This window comes from Galeopterus variegatus, unplaced genomic scaffold (assembly GCF_000696425.1).
Source record: "Galeopterus variegatus unplaced genomic scaffold, G_variegatus-3.0.2 Scaffold812, whole genome shotgun sequence".
Classification (NCBI taxonomy): domain Eukaryota; kingdom Metazoa; phylum Chordata; class Mammalia; order Dermoptera; family Cynocephalidae; genus Galeopterus; species Galeopterus variegatus.
This window is the reverse complement of record NW_007726923.1, coordinates 400,208-419,861: the sequence shown is the minus strand read 5'-3', so window position 1 is coordinate 419,861 and position 19,654 is coordinate 400,208. Positions and strand designations below refer to the sequence as shown.

Genomic DNA, 19,654 nt, shown 5'->3' with positions numbered 1-19,654 from the left:
TTTTATGAGTAAAAAAAATAACTTTCCATTCAAAATAAAGTGTGAATTCTGTGAAATTCTAATACTTCAATTCTAATATTTCAATACCTCGGAAATGTAAAGATCAGCTTGTTTTAGTAACTCTGATAATTAGAACAGTTGAAGTAGTACCATTCCCTGTGATGTCATCCTGAGCTGTTGCTACTTTTGCTATCAAGGAAGATGTTGGGGGTTGAATTTGCTGGAAAAAGCAAGCAAAAGATTAAAAAAGAGAGAGGATGAGATAAAGAAGTAGGCTACTGGGCCGAGCCCGTGGCGCACTCAGGAGAGTGCGGCGCTGGGAGCGCAGTAGCACTCCCGCCGCGGGTTCGGATCCTATATAGGGATGACCGGTGCGCTCACTGGCTGAGCATGGTGTGGCCGGTCTCAAAAAGGACAAAAAAAAAAGAAAAGAAGTAGGCTACTAAAAACAAGATAACTAATGGTCAACAGTAAAATTAAGAAATGAAATAAGATTCATTTACAAGTTTACCAGTTTTATATTATCAATACTTAGTGAATGTCAAGTCCAAAATTTAAATATTTAGAAGTATGAGGTTTGAACATTTTATAAGTCTTTGCTTCAGAATGCAGTGACATTTCCAAAATAAGATTAAATCCTCCAATCTCAAAGATGAATACATCCACTAAGATTGCAAAGTATTTTTTATTTTTCCATGATTACAAAGACTATAATGCTGTGTCTTTAAAAGACATTATTAATTTGTAAGTGTCCCTAAGCTATTACTTTGCCTATACAAAGATTTGAAAACAGCCAAAAAACATTTTTTGAGGCTTAATCCCACAAGCATCTCTCAAGACTGCAGTATTTATCTGACAGACATGGCTTAAAGATATCCAAGTTGCACTAAGTTCTTAATCAATGCTTATTAAGATTTATTAAAATTAACAGCATCATTGGGCTGGCCTGGTGGCGCACTGCTACAGTGCGCCGCTTGGGAAGCGTGGCGGCGCTCCCGCCGAGGGTTCGGATCCCATGTACAGACCGGCCGCTCACTGGCTGAGCGAGGAGCGGGGGCCACACCGAGGGTTGCGATCCCGTGGCCGGTCCTGGTCCGGTGCGGGCGCAACACTGAGGGTTGCGATCCGTTGCCGGTCACGAAAAAAAAAAATTAACAGCATCAGCTCACCATTTCATGGAGCAGTACATTGCCATCTTTGGTGAGTTTGATGTCACCTGCACCAGAAACAAGCCTGTCCAGAGAATAGTGATGTTATTAATCTCACATGGCAAGAGCCAAGCAAGACATTCCCAGTGTTTGCCACCCCACTATTCTTCATACAGGGAACTGAGCTTGGAAAACTTCCATTGTACCACTGGGAAATACCACAGTAATTATCACCATTTGCAGCTCACAGAATCATTTCTCCCCAGATGGACTGCTATGGCAATTTCATTCCACCTGGAACATTTACAGGTTTAAAGATAGGCGCAGTTGATGGGTTATGAACAGTTGGTTTGGTCAAAAAAGAGTAATTAGCAGTCAACAAGGCACAAATTTGCAAAGCTCCTTTTCTTAAAATTTTGTTTCTTACTTTGGTGAGTTTTACCATTTATTCAATTGCTCAACTTAGTTTCCCTCATCCCTCAAATTTATTAGATCACCAAGTTCTGTCAATTCTATAACCTAAATATCTCTTTTTTTTTTTTTTTATAAAGATGACCGGTAAGGCGATCTCAACCCTTGGCTTACTGTTGTCAGCACCACGCTCAGCCAGTGAGCCAACCGGCCATCCCTACATAGGATCCGAACCCGTGGCCTTGGTGTTATCAGCACCACACTCTCCCAAGTGAGCCACAGGCCAGCCCTTAAATATCTCTTAATCTACCCCTTTTTCTCCATTTCTACTGTCATCATCACCTCTACCTTGAACAACTTAGACAGTATCCTGATACTTCCCAGTTTTAATCTGCCCTCCACACTACATTAAATTATCTTTCTATAAGGCAATGTGACTCAGTCAGTTCCATGATCAAAAATCCTTCAATGATTTTTATGTTCTCCATCATCTTCAAAATAAAATCCATACTAATTTAGCAATGATATACTTGACCTTTCCTAATCTGGCTTTTGTCTATCTACCCTGCCTCATGTACTACCTTCCCACAAGCAAATCTTTTGGTTCCCTATTACATCATGTTTTGTTTTCACTTATGTTGGATTTACACCATTGGGCTTTCTTATTCCTGAAATTACCTAGGTCTTCTCTCCCTTCTGCAAGTGGTGAATGATTTTTCCTTCTTTAAGACTCTGATCAAACATCATCTGTTATTCGAGAGGTTTTTCCTTCAACCCATTAGTAATTAGTCCCTTTCCTCAGTAGAATCATATGCACCTATATATAATTAGCACATCTGTCTCTACCACATCTCCTTAAGAACAGAAACTGTATCTTGGTCGTTTCTGTGTTCTCAGCATCTAGTACGTAAGTGCCCTCTTTTACCATTAATACTAACTTATTTTGCTTATTCCTGTGAGGATGGATGTATCTCTATTATTCCTTTTTGCCCTCACCACAGTCTCTTTCCCTCACTCTTGACTAAAGAAAATGGTGCTTAATAGATTTTTTTTTTTTTTTTTTTTTTAAAGATGACCGGTAAGGGGATCTCAACCCTTGGCTTGGTGTTGTCAGCACCACGCTCAGCCAGTGAGCAATCCGGCCATCCCTATATAGGATCCGAACCCGTGGCCTTGGTGTTATCAGCACCGCACTCTACCAAGTGAGCCACGGGCCGGCCTGATAGATTTTTGCTAAAAGGATGAATAGATATGAAGAAGTAGGCACAGAGCTTTCAAGTAACTTGCCTAAGTACTCACTGCTAGAATTTTATGGAACTTGGATTTGAACCCATGGCTGCCTGGTTCCAAAGCCCATTCCCCTCCCACTACTGCCCACTGCCACACAAAAACAAAATTATGTCATAGAGTAATGGCCCATGACTCACTTGGGAGAGAGCGTGGTGCTGACAACACCAAGTCAAGGGTTAAGATCCTCTTACCGGTCATCTTTACAAAAAAAAAAAAAAAAAAAGAAAGAAAGAAACAACGAAAAGGGGAGGGGAAAAGGGTGGGGGAGTCACAGCTTAACACATGGGCCCTCGGGGAGGCTTTTCTCGTCCTGCGCCACCTGGTAGAGATGTCCTCAGGGCAGGAATGAGAATGAGGGAAACCAGGCCCACAGGAGCGACCGCATCGCTCTAACGACTTCGCCCAACGTCTGCCTCAGTGAGCGCCCCCACACCCAGCGACCGCCCGGCGTCCTAACCGCCGCTCCAACCGCCGCCTCACATTTTCAGGGTGCCCTTAGGGCCCAGATTGGTCCGCAGCACATCCTGCAGCCCTCGGGCAGCGCATATATTGACCGCCAAGGCAGCCTGGGCCCGCGCCACCTCGGCCTTGGAGTTCACCGCCTTTATCGCAGCCAACTACAGACAGTTTGGGGCAAATAACTGCCCCAGCCGCAACTCTCACAGGAAACCCCACCGCCACGCCCCACTCTCCTCTGCCAATCATCGCCCAGACCGGAAGTGACGTCCTCAGGCCTCGCCGGGACGGAAGCCAGAATGGCCTGTGATCTGGTCGCAAAGATGGCATCCTCCGCCTCTGCTCGGACTCCGGCAGGGAAGCGAGTGGTGAATCAGGACGAACTGCGACGGTTGATGAAGGAGAAGCAGCGTCAGAGCACTAACCGGAAACGGATAGAATCTCCATTCGCCAAGTACAACCGTTTGGGGCAGCTGAGTTGTGCCTTGTGTAACTCGCCGGTTAAGAGCGAGCTCCTGTGGCAGACTCATGTCCTGGGAAAGCAGCACCGAGAGAAAGTGGCCAAGCTGAAAGGCGCGAAGGAAGGCATCCAGGGTCCGTCCGTCAGTGTGGCGCCTCAGTCCGCCAAGCGGAAGGCACCGGATGCAGACGGCCGAGATGCGAAGAGAGCGAGGGCCCCCTCGGTGCCTCAGGTACTGCCTTCCACATCCGCTTTGTCCACCAACTGTGACAAAACAGGAAAGGAGTCCACTAGAGCGACTGCCAATAAGCCTTCGGGACTCGGTTTACTCCCTGATTATGAAGACGACGACGACGAGGAGGAGGAGGAGGGTGGAGAAAGAAAAGCGGAAGACGCCAACGAGCCGCGCGACGCAGAGAGCAAGGACCACTCACTTTCCTCCTCGCGGGCGGCAGCAAATAGTGTGCTGCCAGACCATTGCTTTAATACAAAGCCTCCCAAGGCCCCCTTAATTCCTCATTCAGGATCGATTGAGAAAGCAGAAATACATGAAAAAGTGGTGGAAAGAAGAGAAAACACCGCGGAAGCATTACCAGAAGGTTTTTTTGACGACCCTGAGGTAGATGCAAGAGTTCGGAAGGTTGACGCCCCAAAGGATCAGATGGACAAAGAGTGGGACGAATTTCAAAAAGCCATGAGGCAGGTGAACACTATTTCTGAAGCCATAGTTGCTGAAGAGGATGAAGAGGGACGGCTGGACCGCCAGATTGGGGAGATCGATGAACAGATAGAATGTTACCGTCGGGTAGAAAAGCTGCGGAATCGCCAGGATGAAATAAAAAATAAGCTTAAAGAGGTTCTGACCATACAAGAACTACAGAAAAAGGAAGAGGAGAATGCTGACAGCGATGATGAGGGAGAACTACAGGATTTGTTGTCTCAGGATTGGAGGGTGAAAGGGGCTTTGTTATAAGGTTTTAAAGACCCAAGATTTCTAACAGCCTCTGCTATTGTTTAAAAATGCTGTCTCCTAACTGGATTGTTGAGATAAAATGAGCCAGTGAGTAACAGCAATTTAGAAAATTGGTGTAAAATGTTTTTGAGATACACTTGTTTTTGAAATTTTTTAAGTGTTGTATTCCAAACTGCCAAGTTTTCAAATATCCAGGCTTAACTTTAATTTTGAGTTGTAAAATGTGTATGTTACAAATATTATACATAGTTAACTATATATTTACTTAAGTAATTCTGTTTTGAAACAAATTAATATAAGTCAGACCAACAGACAAGCTTGTAGAGGAATACTTGGTATACTATTTGGGATGTATGTCTTTTTCTGACTCCTAAATCAAACTCGAAGGGTTGCGTTTTTGTGGTGTTTTTTGTTTTTTAAAATATTGCTCATAAACACGTAAGTCGTTTTAGGTTAATCTGTTCTCTAGTTGAGTATTTTATTTTCAAAACATTATTTAGAAGAACACTGAGAAAAATATATATCAAACATAACCAATCTCTTTCACCCAAAGTTTCTCTTGACTAGACCAGTAATTCAGATGGAGGTGCACTTGAGAACCATCTATGAACGTTTAAAAAAATGCAAGTGCCTGAGTCCTTCCCTTAGAGAGATTCAGTAATCTGAGGTGGGACCCAAGCAACTGTATTATTTATGAAAATTCCAAGTTTATTCTAATATACGCCAAAGTTGGAGAGCAACTGCCCTAAATCCAGAACCCATTTATATTTTTTTGGGCTTTGCTTTTTTTTATAAATAACACATTCCATAAATTTATTGTTTACTGAATGAACGAAATATTACCTTTTATTTCTATTATTTAAGCATGCCAAAAGGTACAAAGATGGGAATGAAAGAAATATTAACATTTATTATTTTGTGGTAAATGAGAGTTAATAGTTACAGGTTCTTTATTATAAGAGGGATATTTAGGTTGTCTTTCCAGCAGTAATAATCAGCTTGAAGTGGTCAGTGATGGTTTAAATCACTCCTCCCTTTGAAAACTGAGGTATTGAAATGGAAAAGAGCAGTGTTTCCAGAGATGATAATGCATACAGCATATTCAAATAAAAGTAAGCAGTAATAATAGCTAAGACTTGTATAGTTCTTAGTATAGGCCAGGCAGGGTTCTAAGTATTTTATTAACTCAGTATAGTTTCACTAAAGCCCAGGTTTGAAGGACCAGAGTACCAAGAGATAAGGTTTGAAAAACCTTGAATGCTAGGTGAAAGAATTCTTCCTGCAGGCACTGTGGAAATAAACTGGAGGTTTTTGAGTAAAACATTACATTGGCAAAGAAATATGGAAGATTATTCTTGTTGCAGTATATAGAACGGAATGAACACAGGAAGGGGAGAAGGAAGCTGGGAGACTACTTGGAAAATACATTTTCAAAAGCAAGGTGAGGGGGCCGGCCCGTGGCTCACTTGGGAGAGTGTGGTGCTGATAACACCAAGGCTACGGGTTCGGATCCCATATAGAAATGGCCGGTTAGTTCATTGGGTGAGTGTGGTGCTGACAACACCAAGTCATGGGTTAAGATCCCCTTACCGGTTATCAAAAAAAAAAAAGACAAAAGCAAGGTGAGTAAGACTTTGATTAGATATGATTTAGGGAAAAAGGAATAGAATTGAAAGGATTTCACAGGAATAGCTAACATTTTAGTGACTAGAAGAAGAAAAACAGGAGGGATAAAGATGGGATTCAAGCGTTATTTTGTTTGTTTTTAGTGTCAATGCCCAAAAGAAGTTATCTAACACTGAGAAGTTGATGCATGCCACACATTAACTGTTCTACTGCCTCTGGCACAGTCTTGGCTTTCTTGATCTACCAGCTGATCAGTGATAATAACTTCAGTTTGATGACACAGAGGGCTTTCCTGCCTCAAATGTATGAACCCATACTTACAATTTTCTTTCATTCACCACTTTATTATTTCAGCATGCAAAAAAGTACAAAGATGGGTTTGAATGGTGGGCCCAGTTCTGTCTCGGCTAATGATGTAGAAGATCACTGTCCAATAAAAATACAATGCAAGCCATATAGGAGTATATATTTTACATTTTCTAATAGCCAATTAAAGAGTCAAACAGGTGAAATTAGTTTGTGTTGTATTTAATCCAATATATCCAAAATATTAATATTTCAATATGTAATCAATATTTGAAAACTGTTGATGAAATATTTTACCTTTCTGTTCTACATTTTTGAAATTTGGATGTATCTACTACAGCACATCTCAATAAACTAGCCACATTTCAAGTATTCAGTAGCCGTATGTGACTAGTGGCTACCATAAAGAACAGCACAGATCTAAAGAGAAAAGTACCCACTGAAAAAATAAAATGTGCTCAGGAGGTAGTAAGCAGATCAATTTGACTAGAGCAGAGGGTTCATTCCTGGCAACAATGGGAGTTGTGACTGGAAAGGTAGATTATGAACAATATGGAAAGCCTTAAATGCCATGCTGTGAAGAATATGAACTTTCTGTAACAATTTTTCCTTGAAGATTCAGTCCTTAATTGTAACCCAATTAAAGAAGAGCTTAAGGGTACGAGGTGTGTGTTACTACTCATATGAACCCCCAGTGAGCTTTTGAGAAGGACAAAAAGCCCTCAAAATCTGATCCCAGTCCTCTGTATCCCAGAGTATAATCAGTACTCAATAAATCTTTGTTGAATTTGAGATCAATGTAAACAGCCACAGTCGCTAGTGGATCCTTCCTGATCCTCCAGACATTGAAAAGCTCCATTATACCTTCTTTAAGCTGAGTCATAGGTTTTCACATTAGACTGAATACCCACCACTGTTTCTAAATTGTAAGAATTGGTCCCAAGGATTCCTTCTAGTCACTTCTATTTTTAGACAGCCCACTTATTCACCCAGCATCACAATATAGAATTATTGTAAATGCTAAAAAGGTATCCTGTCACCCACTTCACTTACCAATTTAAAACAGTCCCCCTAGCTTGGAAGAAAAAATGCTGATCCAACTAGCTCTCAAATGTGCATTTCTTCAGTACCTTAAAATCTGCAGGGCCGGCCCAGTGGCTCACTCGGGAGAGTGCGGTGCTGATGGCACCAAGGCCCCGGGTTCGGATCCCATATAGGGATGGCCGGTTCGCTCACTGGCTGGGCGTGGTGCTGACAACACCAAGTCAAGGATTAAGATCCCCTTACCGGTCATCTTTTAAAAAAAAAAAAAAAAATCTGCATAATGCTTGCACATTTTTCATTTAATAATGAAAGTAATGACTGCTTTTTACACACCAGGGAACAAAATAGGATGATGTGGAATTAAAATTGCAGGGGAAATTATAATTTAGGCCTAAAATCTTTAATAGCAATAATCACTAGATTAGTATGGAATACTGGAAAGAACAAGGAAACTGGCAACAGAAGACCCTGGCTTATGTTCCCACTCTACCTTTCAATGGTTAATGATCTTGGGCAGTCACCTCTCTGAACCTTAGTCTGCTCTGCTATGAAATGTGATTGGAGTACAGTGAGACATGGACTCATTTTAATGAACAAAGAATAGAAGGTCTAAATGGAAATAGTGTGTTTCCTGCCAGTGAAGCACCAATTAATTGGCTAACTACTTGGCTAGATGTTGTGTAGGGGGGTTGAGTAAATAAATGGGTAGGTAGATGACCTTAGATTGCTTTTTAATACTGAAAAGTCTAGTATCCCTTATGACCCAGGAACTCAGAAGATTTACATTTGAAAAAAAAAAAAAAAATCGCGCAACTTACTGCATTCTACTGCTTCCCCACCCCCCACCCCCCACCCCACTGCCACTTTTTTTTTTTTTTTGGCAGCTGGCCAGTACAAGAATCAAACCCTGGACCTTGGTGTTAGCACCATGCTCTAACCACCCAACCCCAATGAATTCTGTATCTGTATTTCCTCCCTCACTGATCTCATCCATTCCCATGGGTTTAAATATCACCTATGTAGTAAAGACTCCCAATTTAGATCACCAACCTTGATTTTCCTCCAAATCTTCTGGCTCATCTAACTACCTATCTAACATTCCACTTAGATGTTCAGTGGGTGCCCTAAATTTAGTAAACTTCAAACAGAGCTCTGATTTTCTTCCCAAAACTGTCCTCTGTAGTCTTTCCTGTCACAGTAAATGGCAGCACCACCCACCCAGGTGCTCAAGGCAAACCCTGGGAGTCATCCTTCACTCCCTTCCCTTATCCCCCAAATCTAATGCATTAGTGAAGTTTTGTCAGCTCTACCTCTAATCTGTCCACTTCTTTCTGTCTCCACTGGTTCTACCCATCAACATCTCTTTCATTTATTGTTTCCTCTCCCCACACTAGCCACAAACTATTATCAACAAAGTAGAGTGATCTATTAAAAATTTAGATCAAGTGACTCTGTCACTTAAAACCCTTCATTATATGCTTCTGTCACACTGAGGGGGAAAAAAATCGAAGTCCTTATTAACCTACCTGGTGCTCAGGGGTTGACAATACAAATGTCTACTACTTATGAACTGATGACATTAAACAGAGAAGAAAGGGGGCAGGAGAGCATAACTGCTCTATGTTGAAGGCAATTGTTTTCACTCGGGAATAATGTCTAGCATGGTGGCATGGCCTAGTTTTTTGGGTTATTTTTTTTTTTTAATTTTCAAGAGAAATTGCAAGTCAGGATTTTTTTAGTAAAATCACAAAAGCACTGTGTGAGGCCGGCCCGTGGCTCACTCGGTAGAGTGCGGTGCTGAAAAGCACTGTGTGGGCTGAATGTGATCATGAGTCCCCACTTCGTTACCTACCTCTCTAACTTCATCTGTACTCTTCCCCTTTATTCTCTATGTCCCAGTTTTCACTGGCTAGCTTTCTAGTCCTCAAACATGCCATTCCAGGGCTTGTGCCCTTGCGGTTCTCCACTTAGAACTTGACTTCAGATAGCATGGCAGTCTTCTCTCTTCATCACTCAGTTCTCAGCCCTAATGCCCCTTTCTCGGATGGCATAAACAGCCTTCCCTCCACCTCCCATCACACTCTATCATTGTTTTATGAATTTGTTAAACTTATCACTATCTTAAATTAGCTAGTTTATTTGTATATAAGTTAATGTCTCTCCCCACCAGAATGTAAACTCCATGAGGGCAGGGAGCTTGTCTGTCTTAGTCACAACCTAAAATAATGCCAAGCACATAAGAGAGCTCTGTTAATATCTGTTGAATGAATACCCATACAACAGGAAGTTGTTTGGGAGTAGAAAAAGACCAAGCAGGGGAAAACATTTTTTAATTGAAAAAAATCAAAAAAGACCAAGCTGACTCACGAAAGTAGGAACCAGGAATAAAAGTCAGTCACGAGCTTGATCAAAGGGCTAAGAAATCTTTCCCTGCCACGTGTCTCCCTTACTCCTGTGGCACATGAAGCCCTTACCTATTCTGAGCACACAGCAGTGCAAGGAGGTATACACAACAGCCTCCAGCGTGCAATGGGACAACTCCACATTTAGCAGCTAATAGGAGTTCTTCACGGCACCAAACAAGCAAAGCAGGACATCCATATGTCAGCAGGAGCCAGTGGGCAGCCCTGATTGCCCAGAGGCCTCATGCAGAGAACAGGGGGAAGAAAGTAACTCGTTGGCAGGACAACGGGTTCGGATCCCATATAGGGATGGCCGGTTAGCTCACGGCTGAGCGTGGTGCTGACAACACCAAGTCAAGGGTTAAGATCCCCTTACTGGTCATCTTTAAAAAAAAAAAAAAAAAAAAGTCATTCACCAGCTTGAACAAAGGCCTAAGAAATCTTTTCCTGCCACGTGTCTCCCTTACTCCTGTGGTGCATGAAGCCCTTACCTATTCTGAGCACACAGCAGTGCAAGGAGGTATACACAACAGCCTACAGCGTGCAATGGGACACCTCCACATTTAGCAGCTAATAGGAGTTCTTCACGGCACCAAACAAGCAAAGCGGGACATCCATATGTCAGCAGGAGCCAGTGGGCAGCCCTGATTGCCCAGAGGCCTCATATGGAGAACCGGGGGAAGAAAGTGACTCAGTGACAGGACAAGATCAAAGAGTCAGCAGGTACACACAGCCTCCCAGCTGCCCCCAGCCCTCACCCTTTGGTTCACTCCTCCTGTCGCTTGACTGTCAAAGCTATTTCAGAGTGTCTTTGCACTCAGCTGAACTTCATTGAAAACACTCGCCGTCTCTCAGAGGAGGAAAGGAGTTCCATGTGGCTGCACCTCCATTTTGCTAACAGCATTTGTTGGGCTTCATACACACTTGGAAGCCAGCAGTCACCTTTAGGGGAATGGGGAGGACCACACTGGGTGTGTAATGATGGTGGTTATTGCTGTTTTTGTTGTTTGTGTGTGTTGTTTGCTTGTTGTTTTGCCAAGTGTGGTTATAAGGTGGTATCAACCAAGCCAAGTGGTCAGGTTATTAATAATAGATACCATTTGCTGGATACCTACACGTGTGTCTGGCACTATGCTAAGGCTTGACATACACCACCTCTAAGCCTCACAACAACCCTGTAAAGTATATAATGTCTTCATTTTACAGATGAGGAAACTGAGGCTCAGAGGTGAAGCAACTTGCTCAAGGCAACAATCCCAAAGCCACTGTTTTGCTCTGTATTACGCTGCATCATATTATCTCTTAATATTATTAAATAATTAATATGTTTAATATTATTAAATATTGCGGGCCGGCCTGTGGGTCACTCGGGAGAGTGCGGTGCTGATAACACCAAGGCCCCGGGTTCGGATCCCATATAGGGATGGCCGGTTCGCTCACTGGCTGAGCGTGGTGCTGACAACACCAAGTCAAGGGTTAAGATCCCCTTACCGGTCATCTTTAAAATAATAATAATAATAATATTATTAAATATTGCTATTAATACCAAATATTCCTAATATAGTGTTGTTATTTAATATTAATTTATATCTGCATAGAAAGAGTATTTTCTCACCAACCTTCACATCATTTTTCTTTGAGTCTCAACACCCCCCAGAGAAATAAAACAATTATTATCATTATTTTAGATGTCTTATGATTTGTCCAAGGTCACTCAACAAGTTAATCACTAATGTAGGACTAAATATAACTTGACTCCCAGTCCAATATTCCTTCTGTATTTAATAATGAAATGTGGAAAGTGGGAGAGAATCCTCCAAAATAGCAAGAATTAAGATTAGGGAAGTTTGCTTTCAAAGAACTCAGAGCCCTTCAGAAACCTTGGCTGGGCTGGAAGGCATATTTTTGACATCTGTTGTCCTCAGATTCTCTCCGCACACTCCCACACTCCTCTGCCTTACCCCATTTCACTAGCAATAAACTTTACTCCTGGGGCCGGCCCAGTGGTGCACTGGAGAGTGCGCCGCTTGGGAGCGCGGCGGCGCTCCCGCCGAGGGTTCAGGTCCCATGTGGCGACCGGTTCCCGCTCACTGGCTGAGCGCGGTGCCGGCGCAACACCGAGGGTTGCGATCCCGTTGCCGGTCCCCGGTACGGGCACGACACCGAGGGTTGCGATCCCGTTACCAGTCAGTAAAAAAGACAAAAAAAGGAAGAAAAAAAAAAAAAAAAAGCCACACTCCTCTGCCTTACCCCATTTCACTAGCAATAAACTTTACTCCTGAGTGGTCTCTGATGGAAGAATGATGACTTCAGTTCCCAGATATTCCAGTGTGAAACAACAGCTACACAGTGCCCTGAGATCCACCACTGTTTAACAAGGTGACCTTGGGCAGGTTACTTCACTCTTAGTTTACTCACCTACAATACAGGGACAGTAATGGTTCCTAACTTCTAGGATTACCGAGAGGATTAAATGAGTTAAATGTATGTCAATGCTTTTAGTATAGCATCTGATCCATAGGAAGTACCCACTAAGTGTTAGCTGCTATTGTTATTACATGGTTCCTGTATCCTAGGGCATTGCCTTTCCTCCATGTCACCACCCTCAGAGGGTATCTGAGGGAAGATGCAAAGGGGTTGAGGTGATGGTTTGCTCTGTTTGGGATAATCTAGAAGTAGCGGAGGGCTTGGATTAAGTAGAGGTGCTTCCCAAGAAGTCTTAGACCCATTTGCTCCCTTCATTCACTCCCTCTCATCTGTGTATTTGACATTTACTGAAAACCTATTGTATGAGAGATCCTGGGGAGTCAAAGATGAATCAAATGTGGTCCTGAACAAAGGGACCTCAGTCTAAATCAGGGTTTCTCAATCTCTACACTATTGACATTTGGGGTGGAACAATTCTTTGGGGTGGGGGCTCATCCTGTGCATGGCAGGATGTTCAGCAGCAGGATCCCTGGCCTCTACCCCATAAAGGCCACTGGTAACCCCCCATCACACCATTGTGTAAACCAAAAATGACTCCAGATATTGGTAAATGTCCGTTGCGAGACAAAATTGCACCTGGTTGAAACTACTGGTCTAAATGCACACAATTAACCATAACATAATGAGATAAAGTTATGTGTGTTCAATGTGTTGAGTGGGGAGTGTGTTGGATGGAACAAGTGACTATGGGGAGGTGGGTTGAGAAAGGCTTCTGAGGAGGTAAAATTTGAACTGGGCTGTGAAGATTTTGCCAAGCAGTAAGTAAGTTAGTACCATTTTGCCAAGCCGTGAAGGAGGAAAAGAATACTGTGGACTAAGTGGGTAGCAATGGCCTAGAGACATGGGAAGTATGCAGAGTTTGGGGTAAATAGTAACTTCAAATACATGGAAGTGGTGAGACAGACAGGAAGTCCACGAGGCTAGATGATAAAGGACCTTATATGAAAGCAAAAGGAATTTAGACTCCCACTCAAAAGTAGAAATCCAGTGTGGGAAAAAGGCAAATTCGTTTCTGGGAAAGCCTGTCTTCCTTGATTGGGAAAAAAAAGAGATGGTGGACAAAACTGAACAATTCTTTCTTTTAATCTGAATTTCCTTTGCAGTGATGGATTGGCTCTTCAATCCACAGCTTCTAGACCCCTCCAAAGTAGAAAGAGGGAAAAACAGAGAAGCTCTCTTTTATTAGAATACCCAATATTCAGGGCTGACCCATGGCTCACTTGAGAGAGTGTGGTGCTGACAACACCAAGTCAAAGGTTAAGATCCCCTTACCAGTCATCTTCTAAAAAAAAAAAAATACCAATTTTTTTTTTTTTTTTTTTTAAAGATGACCGGTAAGGGGATCTCAACCCTTGGCTTGGTGTTGTCAACACCACGCTCAGATAGTGAGCCAACCGGCCAACCATATATAGGATCCAAACCCGTGGCCTTGGTGTTATCAGCACCGCACTCTCCTGAGTGAGCCACAGGCTGGCCCTAAAAGAATACCAATATTCGCTTAAGAAAAGGACCCTAAATTTTCTGCCTTCAAGTAGTCCTAGAAGCTACTTGAAAACCTCTCATTGAGGGGCCGGCCTGTGGCTCACTCGGTAGAGTGCGGTGCTGATAACACCAAGGCCACAGGTTCGGATCCCATATAGGGATGGCCGGCTCGCTCACTGGCTGAGCGTGGTGCTGACAACACCAAGTCAAGGGTTAAGATCCCCTTACCGGTCATCTTTTTTTAAAAAAAAAAAAGAAAACCTCTCATTGAGGAAAGTAATCTCATGCATTTTTTTTTGCTGTTTTTTAATATTAATTTTTAAAAAGCTTAATTAGGAAACATATGCATACAGAAAATAATATAACAAACATCCTGTACCCACTACCCGGAAATTCCTTTAGGAAATAGAGAAGTTCAGAAACAGCCAAAACCCAAGAAGAAGAGTTTAGTAGACAGATTCTGCCTAACCAGAGTCTTCCTGACATATCCCAAAGTCAGCTCAGGATTTTTTTTTTTTTTTTTTTTTTTAAAAGATGACCGGTAAGGGGATCTTAACCCTCGACTTGGTGTTGTCAGCACCACGCTCAGCCAGTGAGCGAACCGGCCATCCCTATATGGGATCCGAACCCGTGGCCTTGGTGTTATCAGCACCGCACTCTACCGAGTGAGCCACAGGCCGGCCCCAGCTCAGGTTTTTGAAGTAAGAGAGTTTAGGGCTGATCAGGTGGTTAAATGTAACACCAAGGTCGTGGTTCCAATTCCCCATATTGGCCAGCTGCCAAAAAAAAATTTTTTTTTGTTTTGAAGAGTTTTGATTTTAGATTGATGCTTAGGCACGCAGACACCTGGCCAACGTTTGCAGCATCAGACATCAAATCAGCGTGCAGTTTCTGGACAAAGGGCTGTTTCACTTAGTCAACCCAAATGAGCCCATCTCTAAGACAATAGCTCCCTAAACTTCCTACATCCAATGCCCTATCCTGGCCCACTCAGGGAGATTCTACGTTGGGGCACAGGAAACAGTATTTTAGATAAGTGTCTTTAGGTGATTCTTCAGTGGCAGAAGCCAATGCTTGAAGTAGTAAAGTAACCTGTCAACCTATGTCATCTGTTGGGATAATAACAGAACCTGACTCGTAGGTTTGCTATGAAGATTAAATAAACACACATACATAAATACATACAGAAACTGCTTAGCACAAAGTCTGGCATATAAGAAGCACTTAATAATACTTACAAACAATAATAAATGTTCACTGAGTACCTCTTGAGTGTAGGCTATGGTACAAGGGTCTGCAAGGAATTCTTTTTTTGTTTTGTTTTGTTCTATTTTAAGTATCCTTATTGCTTTGCCACTATTGGTCTAGTATTTTATTACTATCACCAGAAGCATTCCTTGTACTCCAGGTGCTTCAAGAGTTCTCTACTCATAATTCCAACTTATGTACATTCTCACTTGTTTGACCCAAAAACATCTACAACTCAGTAGGAGATTTTTATTGTACGTATAAGTAACTTATATTTACTCTCAAATTCTTTTCTCTATATATCTACATCTATCTATATATCTATATCTGTATATCTATGTACTGAATGCTTGATAGACTCTTCTTGAATTTTCTGTCTTTCTGGGTTTTTTTGGTGGCTGGCCAGTAAGGGGATCGGGACCCTTGACCTTGATGTTACAACACCACTGTAATCAACTGAGCTAACCAGCCAGCCCTGGAAGGAATTCAAAGGCATATATCAACTGCTCCATGAAGGCAGAGACCGTTTTTGTCTTATTCACCCAGCCAATGCTCTACACAGAGCAGACACTCAAATAATACTTGTTGAATAAATCAGTAAAAAAAGTGACCTAGACCTTCAAGAAAACTACAATATGGTTGTATTGTAAACAGTATAAGAAACTGGGTAAGACCCAATAATTTATTAAACTACTAGGCAGTGGACAGAGAGCTAATTAAAAGTCTAGGGTCTGAGTCCCACTTTTGCCACTCACCAGCTATGTGAAATCTACCTGGTCAGTTTACTCCTTGAGCCTTATTTTTATCCTCTCTGGGCATTAGGTTATCTGGGTACTCCCTAAGGACCCTCCCACCTCTGTCTATTACCAAGAACAAGACAGGAGCTGCAGGCAGGGGAGGCGGAGTACAGTGGGCTGTGTGGTTGGTCAGGAAGGCTTCAAGAGGGCTTGGGTGGAACCTCCCAGAGAAGGAAAGAAGAGGGTAGGGGCTCTCCTGGTATAAAGGAAATGGCATGAGGAACAAGACAGGTAGAAGTAGTCAGCCCAGTCTCCAACCTCTGCCACTGAACCAAAGCTGGAAAACCAACTACCATCAATGCTACCTATCAAGTGGCCCAGAATCCAGTGAAAAACTTAAGCTTGCTTCCCAAATGGGCTCATCTCTTTGTAAAATATATTTTCCTTTGAAAGTTATTGACTTGCCTCCTGAAAAACCAGAACTTCATACTTGAAAACCCAATCAGGAGTTCAGGGAAGATGGCAGTAACTCTAAGACTTTCTCACACCACATTTTTGACTTCAACTCTTCCTAACACTGCCCCCAAATCCCTGTCTCTCTGCCATGGATCAGATACTCCCAAAGGCACATTTGACTCCTTTCAGCTCTACCCTATCTCACCCTGGCAGCTGTAGCATGAAATATTCAAAGGACAGGCCAAGAAACCCCTCGGTTAAGAACCAGGGCTGGCCAGTTAGCTCAGCTGAGTAGAGTGTGGTGCTGATAACATCAAGTTCCAGGGTTTTATCCCTGAACCACCCAACCACCAAAGCACAAAAAAGAATCCACCTCTGCAGTCTTTACTGAGAATGGAGAACCAAGGGCTGATTTGAATTCTTGTATCTTCCTACAGCCGTTCCCTTTTAAATATTTATCCTGGCAAACACCACCACCATTTTTACAACTTATTTTGTGTGACTATTAAGCAAACCAAACCATAAAACCAGCTCTCGCTGCTGAGATCTATGTGATTCATAGATCAGAGCTTATTACAAAAGTAAATCCACTGATAAGAAACTAGCCTCATGAGTGCCCCTCACCATTTCTAGGAAGGTTTGAAGCCATTTCCCTATTCCTGCCTGTGGCTCCCAAGCTTCCACAGTGAATAGCACAGAAAATGAACAGAATCTATCATTTCTCCATGGCCTTCTTTCTTAACAATCCTGATGAATCTAAACTGGAATCAGGAACAGTACAGTCTTAAAGAGGGTGGAAAGCTCTGAGAGTTTCATTATCAGGATCAATACCTGGGAGGATTTATCATCAATGTCTCAGGAAAGGACTTAATCATGGAATTTGAACAGCCAGGAATAGGCATGAGGTATCCTGATTATTCACCACCAATGTAGTTCTTGATTTGGACCATACAATTGCTTTGAGACTCAAATAAAAGCTTTCCCCCAAAACGCACATACATAGAAACATTTATATAAAATTTCTAGGGGTTCAGACACCCCTGAACCCATCCACAGATCCCCCAGGCATCCACGAGCCTCAGTTATTTCTTGCCACTTTCACTGTTACCAGCCACGCTGCCCTCATTTCTCCCCTAGGTTATAACAGTAGCCACGTAACTAGTCTCCTGACTTCTCTACATGGCAACCAGCACGTGGCTCTCTCTCTCATTCCTTCAGATTGTTCCTCATGTGTCACTTTCTCGGTGAGGACCTATATTTGAAACTGCAACTTTTCCCAATATACTATGAGCTAAGCATTTAGTTTTATATTTCTCTAGTAAAAAAGTAAAAATAAACAGGTGAAATTAATCTTAAATTTTATTTAACCCAACATGTCTTGAAAAATCATTTCAACATGTAATCAATAAAAATATATTATTAATGAGATGTTTTACTTTTTTTGTAACAAGTCTTTGAAATCGATGTGTATTTTTCATTTTCAGCATATCTCAATTCAGACTAACCACATTTCAAGTGCTCAATAGCCACATGTGGCTAGTGATTCAGCACAGGGCTAGGGGAAAAGACAGATACAGTCAAGGCAATTTTCAGACAGTGTAGTAAATGAAGTTGTAGAGGTATAGTTGTAGTCCTAACTCTGTTGAGCCTCCAACGACCTCCCAATTCCAAAGCCCTTGTTCATTCTGCTGCACATTAGAGAAAACACAGAGAGGTTTTACCCCACATCACACAGCGAAATTGTGTTTGGCATCAGTCAACCAAACTTAATATATCCAAAACAAAACTAATCCTTTCACCCCAAATCCCTTCTCTTCCCCTCTTATTTTCTATTTCAGTTGACAGCACCATTATCTGTCTGACCAAGCTATCTTTATTTCATTAATAAATGAGTACTTTTTCTTAGAAGTTAATTCAAATCTAAATGATTTTCAAAAACACATCTTCCTCTCCGCCTCAATTAACTGAATTTGTTCAAGCCACTTTCATTTCTCACACAGGTCACTACAAGAACCTTCACTTAATTTTTTTGACGGCTAGCTGGTACTGGGATCCGAATCCGTGACCGTGGTGTTATACGGCTGCGCTCTAACCAACTGAGCTAACTGGGCAGCCCTTACAAGGAAGGGCCTTTTAATTGGTGCTCTTGCCTCAGTGTCTCCCCTACCCAAATTCAACAATAATTATTATTCCCTAAGCCCCTTCATGGCTCTCCATACCCTACATAATGAAAGCCAAACACAGAATTCCCTCCAAGACCTGACCTTTGCCTTCTTAACAAGGACCAGTTGTTTGCCATTCCTAGACTCTGAACAAGGTCACCTACCGTGTCTGAGCCTGCTACTCTTTTGTAAAAGTAACCATCCCTAATTCTCATAAAGCTGACTTGACGTTTAAAAGAGATAACACACTTTAAACGATATACAAGCAAGGGGTTACTACCCCCATCACTTCTTTACACTTTGTATCTTCCTATTTACTATCTATCTAGTGCCTCTTTTCAAGTCAATAAAAGTTACTGAATACTTACTATGTGCTAGGCTCTGTGTGGGATACAAGACAGAGGGACGAGAAAACAGGTTGAATGACGCGATTTTTGCCTTCCCCAAGCTCATTACAACAGTTTCTCAACCAGTATCTTTAAGGACTAGATAATCTCTAACAATATGAGAAAATCAGGGGGATCCTCGGCAGTCAGGGCCAGGCTGTGCACCGTAGCGCCGCCAGGTCGTCTAATCTCCGCTTTCTCCCGCCGCGATCCCAGATGGGGAACCACCCCCAAACCCGACTGGCCGAAACAGACCACAAAACACGGGGCAGGCGGGGACAGGTGCGGTCTGGCGGCTGGGTCCTGGATTTTGCGCCTGCGCGCTGCCGCCCGCTCAAGGACCCGGATTTAAAGAGACAGGAGCTCCAACTGTCGGTAGCAGCCCGAGGCCTGTGGGCGCCTGGTCCAGGCCTGCGGTGAGCGCCGGAGCCGGGGAAGCAGGTGAGGGGCGGCGCGGCGCGGCGGGGCCCGGCGTGGGGTGGAAAACGGGCCGGGGCCCGGAGCTCGGCGCGGCCTGGGAGACAGCCCCTCGGCTCCTCCCCCGCCCGCCTGCGGAGCCCGGGGGCACACCCTCCGTGAC

At 42.9% G+C, this 19,654-nt stretch overlaps 3 protein-coding genes across 6 annotated transcripts in view; 2 read left to right on the top strand and 1 right to left on the bottom strand.

Annotated features, from left to right (window-relative positions):
- The window catches only part of CCT6B (chaperonin containing TCP1, subunit 6B (zeta 2)), a 37,944-nt gene extending 34,390 nt beyond the window's left edge, over window positions 1-3,554 (bottom strand). The window contains 5 exon segments of the mRNA XM_008572626.1: window positions 88-124; window positions 126-220; window positions 1,170-1,233; window positions 3,330-3,466; window positions 3,513-3,554. Of these exon segments, the coding sequence (XP_008570848.1) occupies window positions 88-124; window positions 126-220; window positions 1,170-1,233; window positions 3,330-3,466; window positions 3,513-3,554 (375 nt within the window).
- Window positions 3,555-3,597: 43 nt separating this feature from the next.
- On the top strand, window positions 3,598-5,195 carry ZNF830 (zinc finger protein 830). Its single transcript, XM_008572617.1, has one exon. The coding sequence runs from the start codon at window positions 3,605-3,607 to the stop codon at window positions 4,736-4,738; it is 1,134 nt and encodes a 377-aa protein (XP_008570839.1). The 5' UTR covers window positions 3,598-3,604; the 3' UTR covers window positions 4,739-5,195.
- Window positions 5,196-19,392: 14,197 nt separating this feature from the next.
- LIG3 (ligase III, DNA, ATP-dependent) overlaps window positions 19,393-19,654 on the top strand; it is a 23,227-nt gene continuing 22,965 nt past the window's right edge. For 2 of the 4 annotated variants that reach the window (XM_008572615.1, XM_008572616.1), the window contains exon 1: window positions 19,393-19,515. The gene's annotated coding sequence lies outside the window, so the exon portion shown is untranslated. The remainder of the gene's footprint in view (window positions 19,516-19,654) is intronic. The other 2 variants (XR_550468.1, XM_008572613.1) reach the window with 1 other exon arrangement.

Coding starts and splice junctions, on each gene's coding strand:
- ZNF830 (XM_008572617.1), top strand. CDS start 3,605: ATGGCCTGTGATCTGGTCGCAAAGATGGCATCCTCCGCCTCTGCTCGG.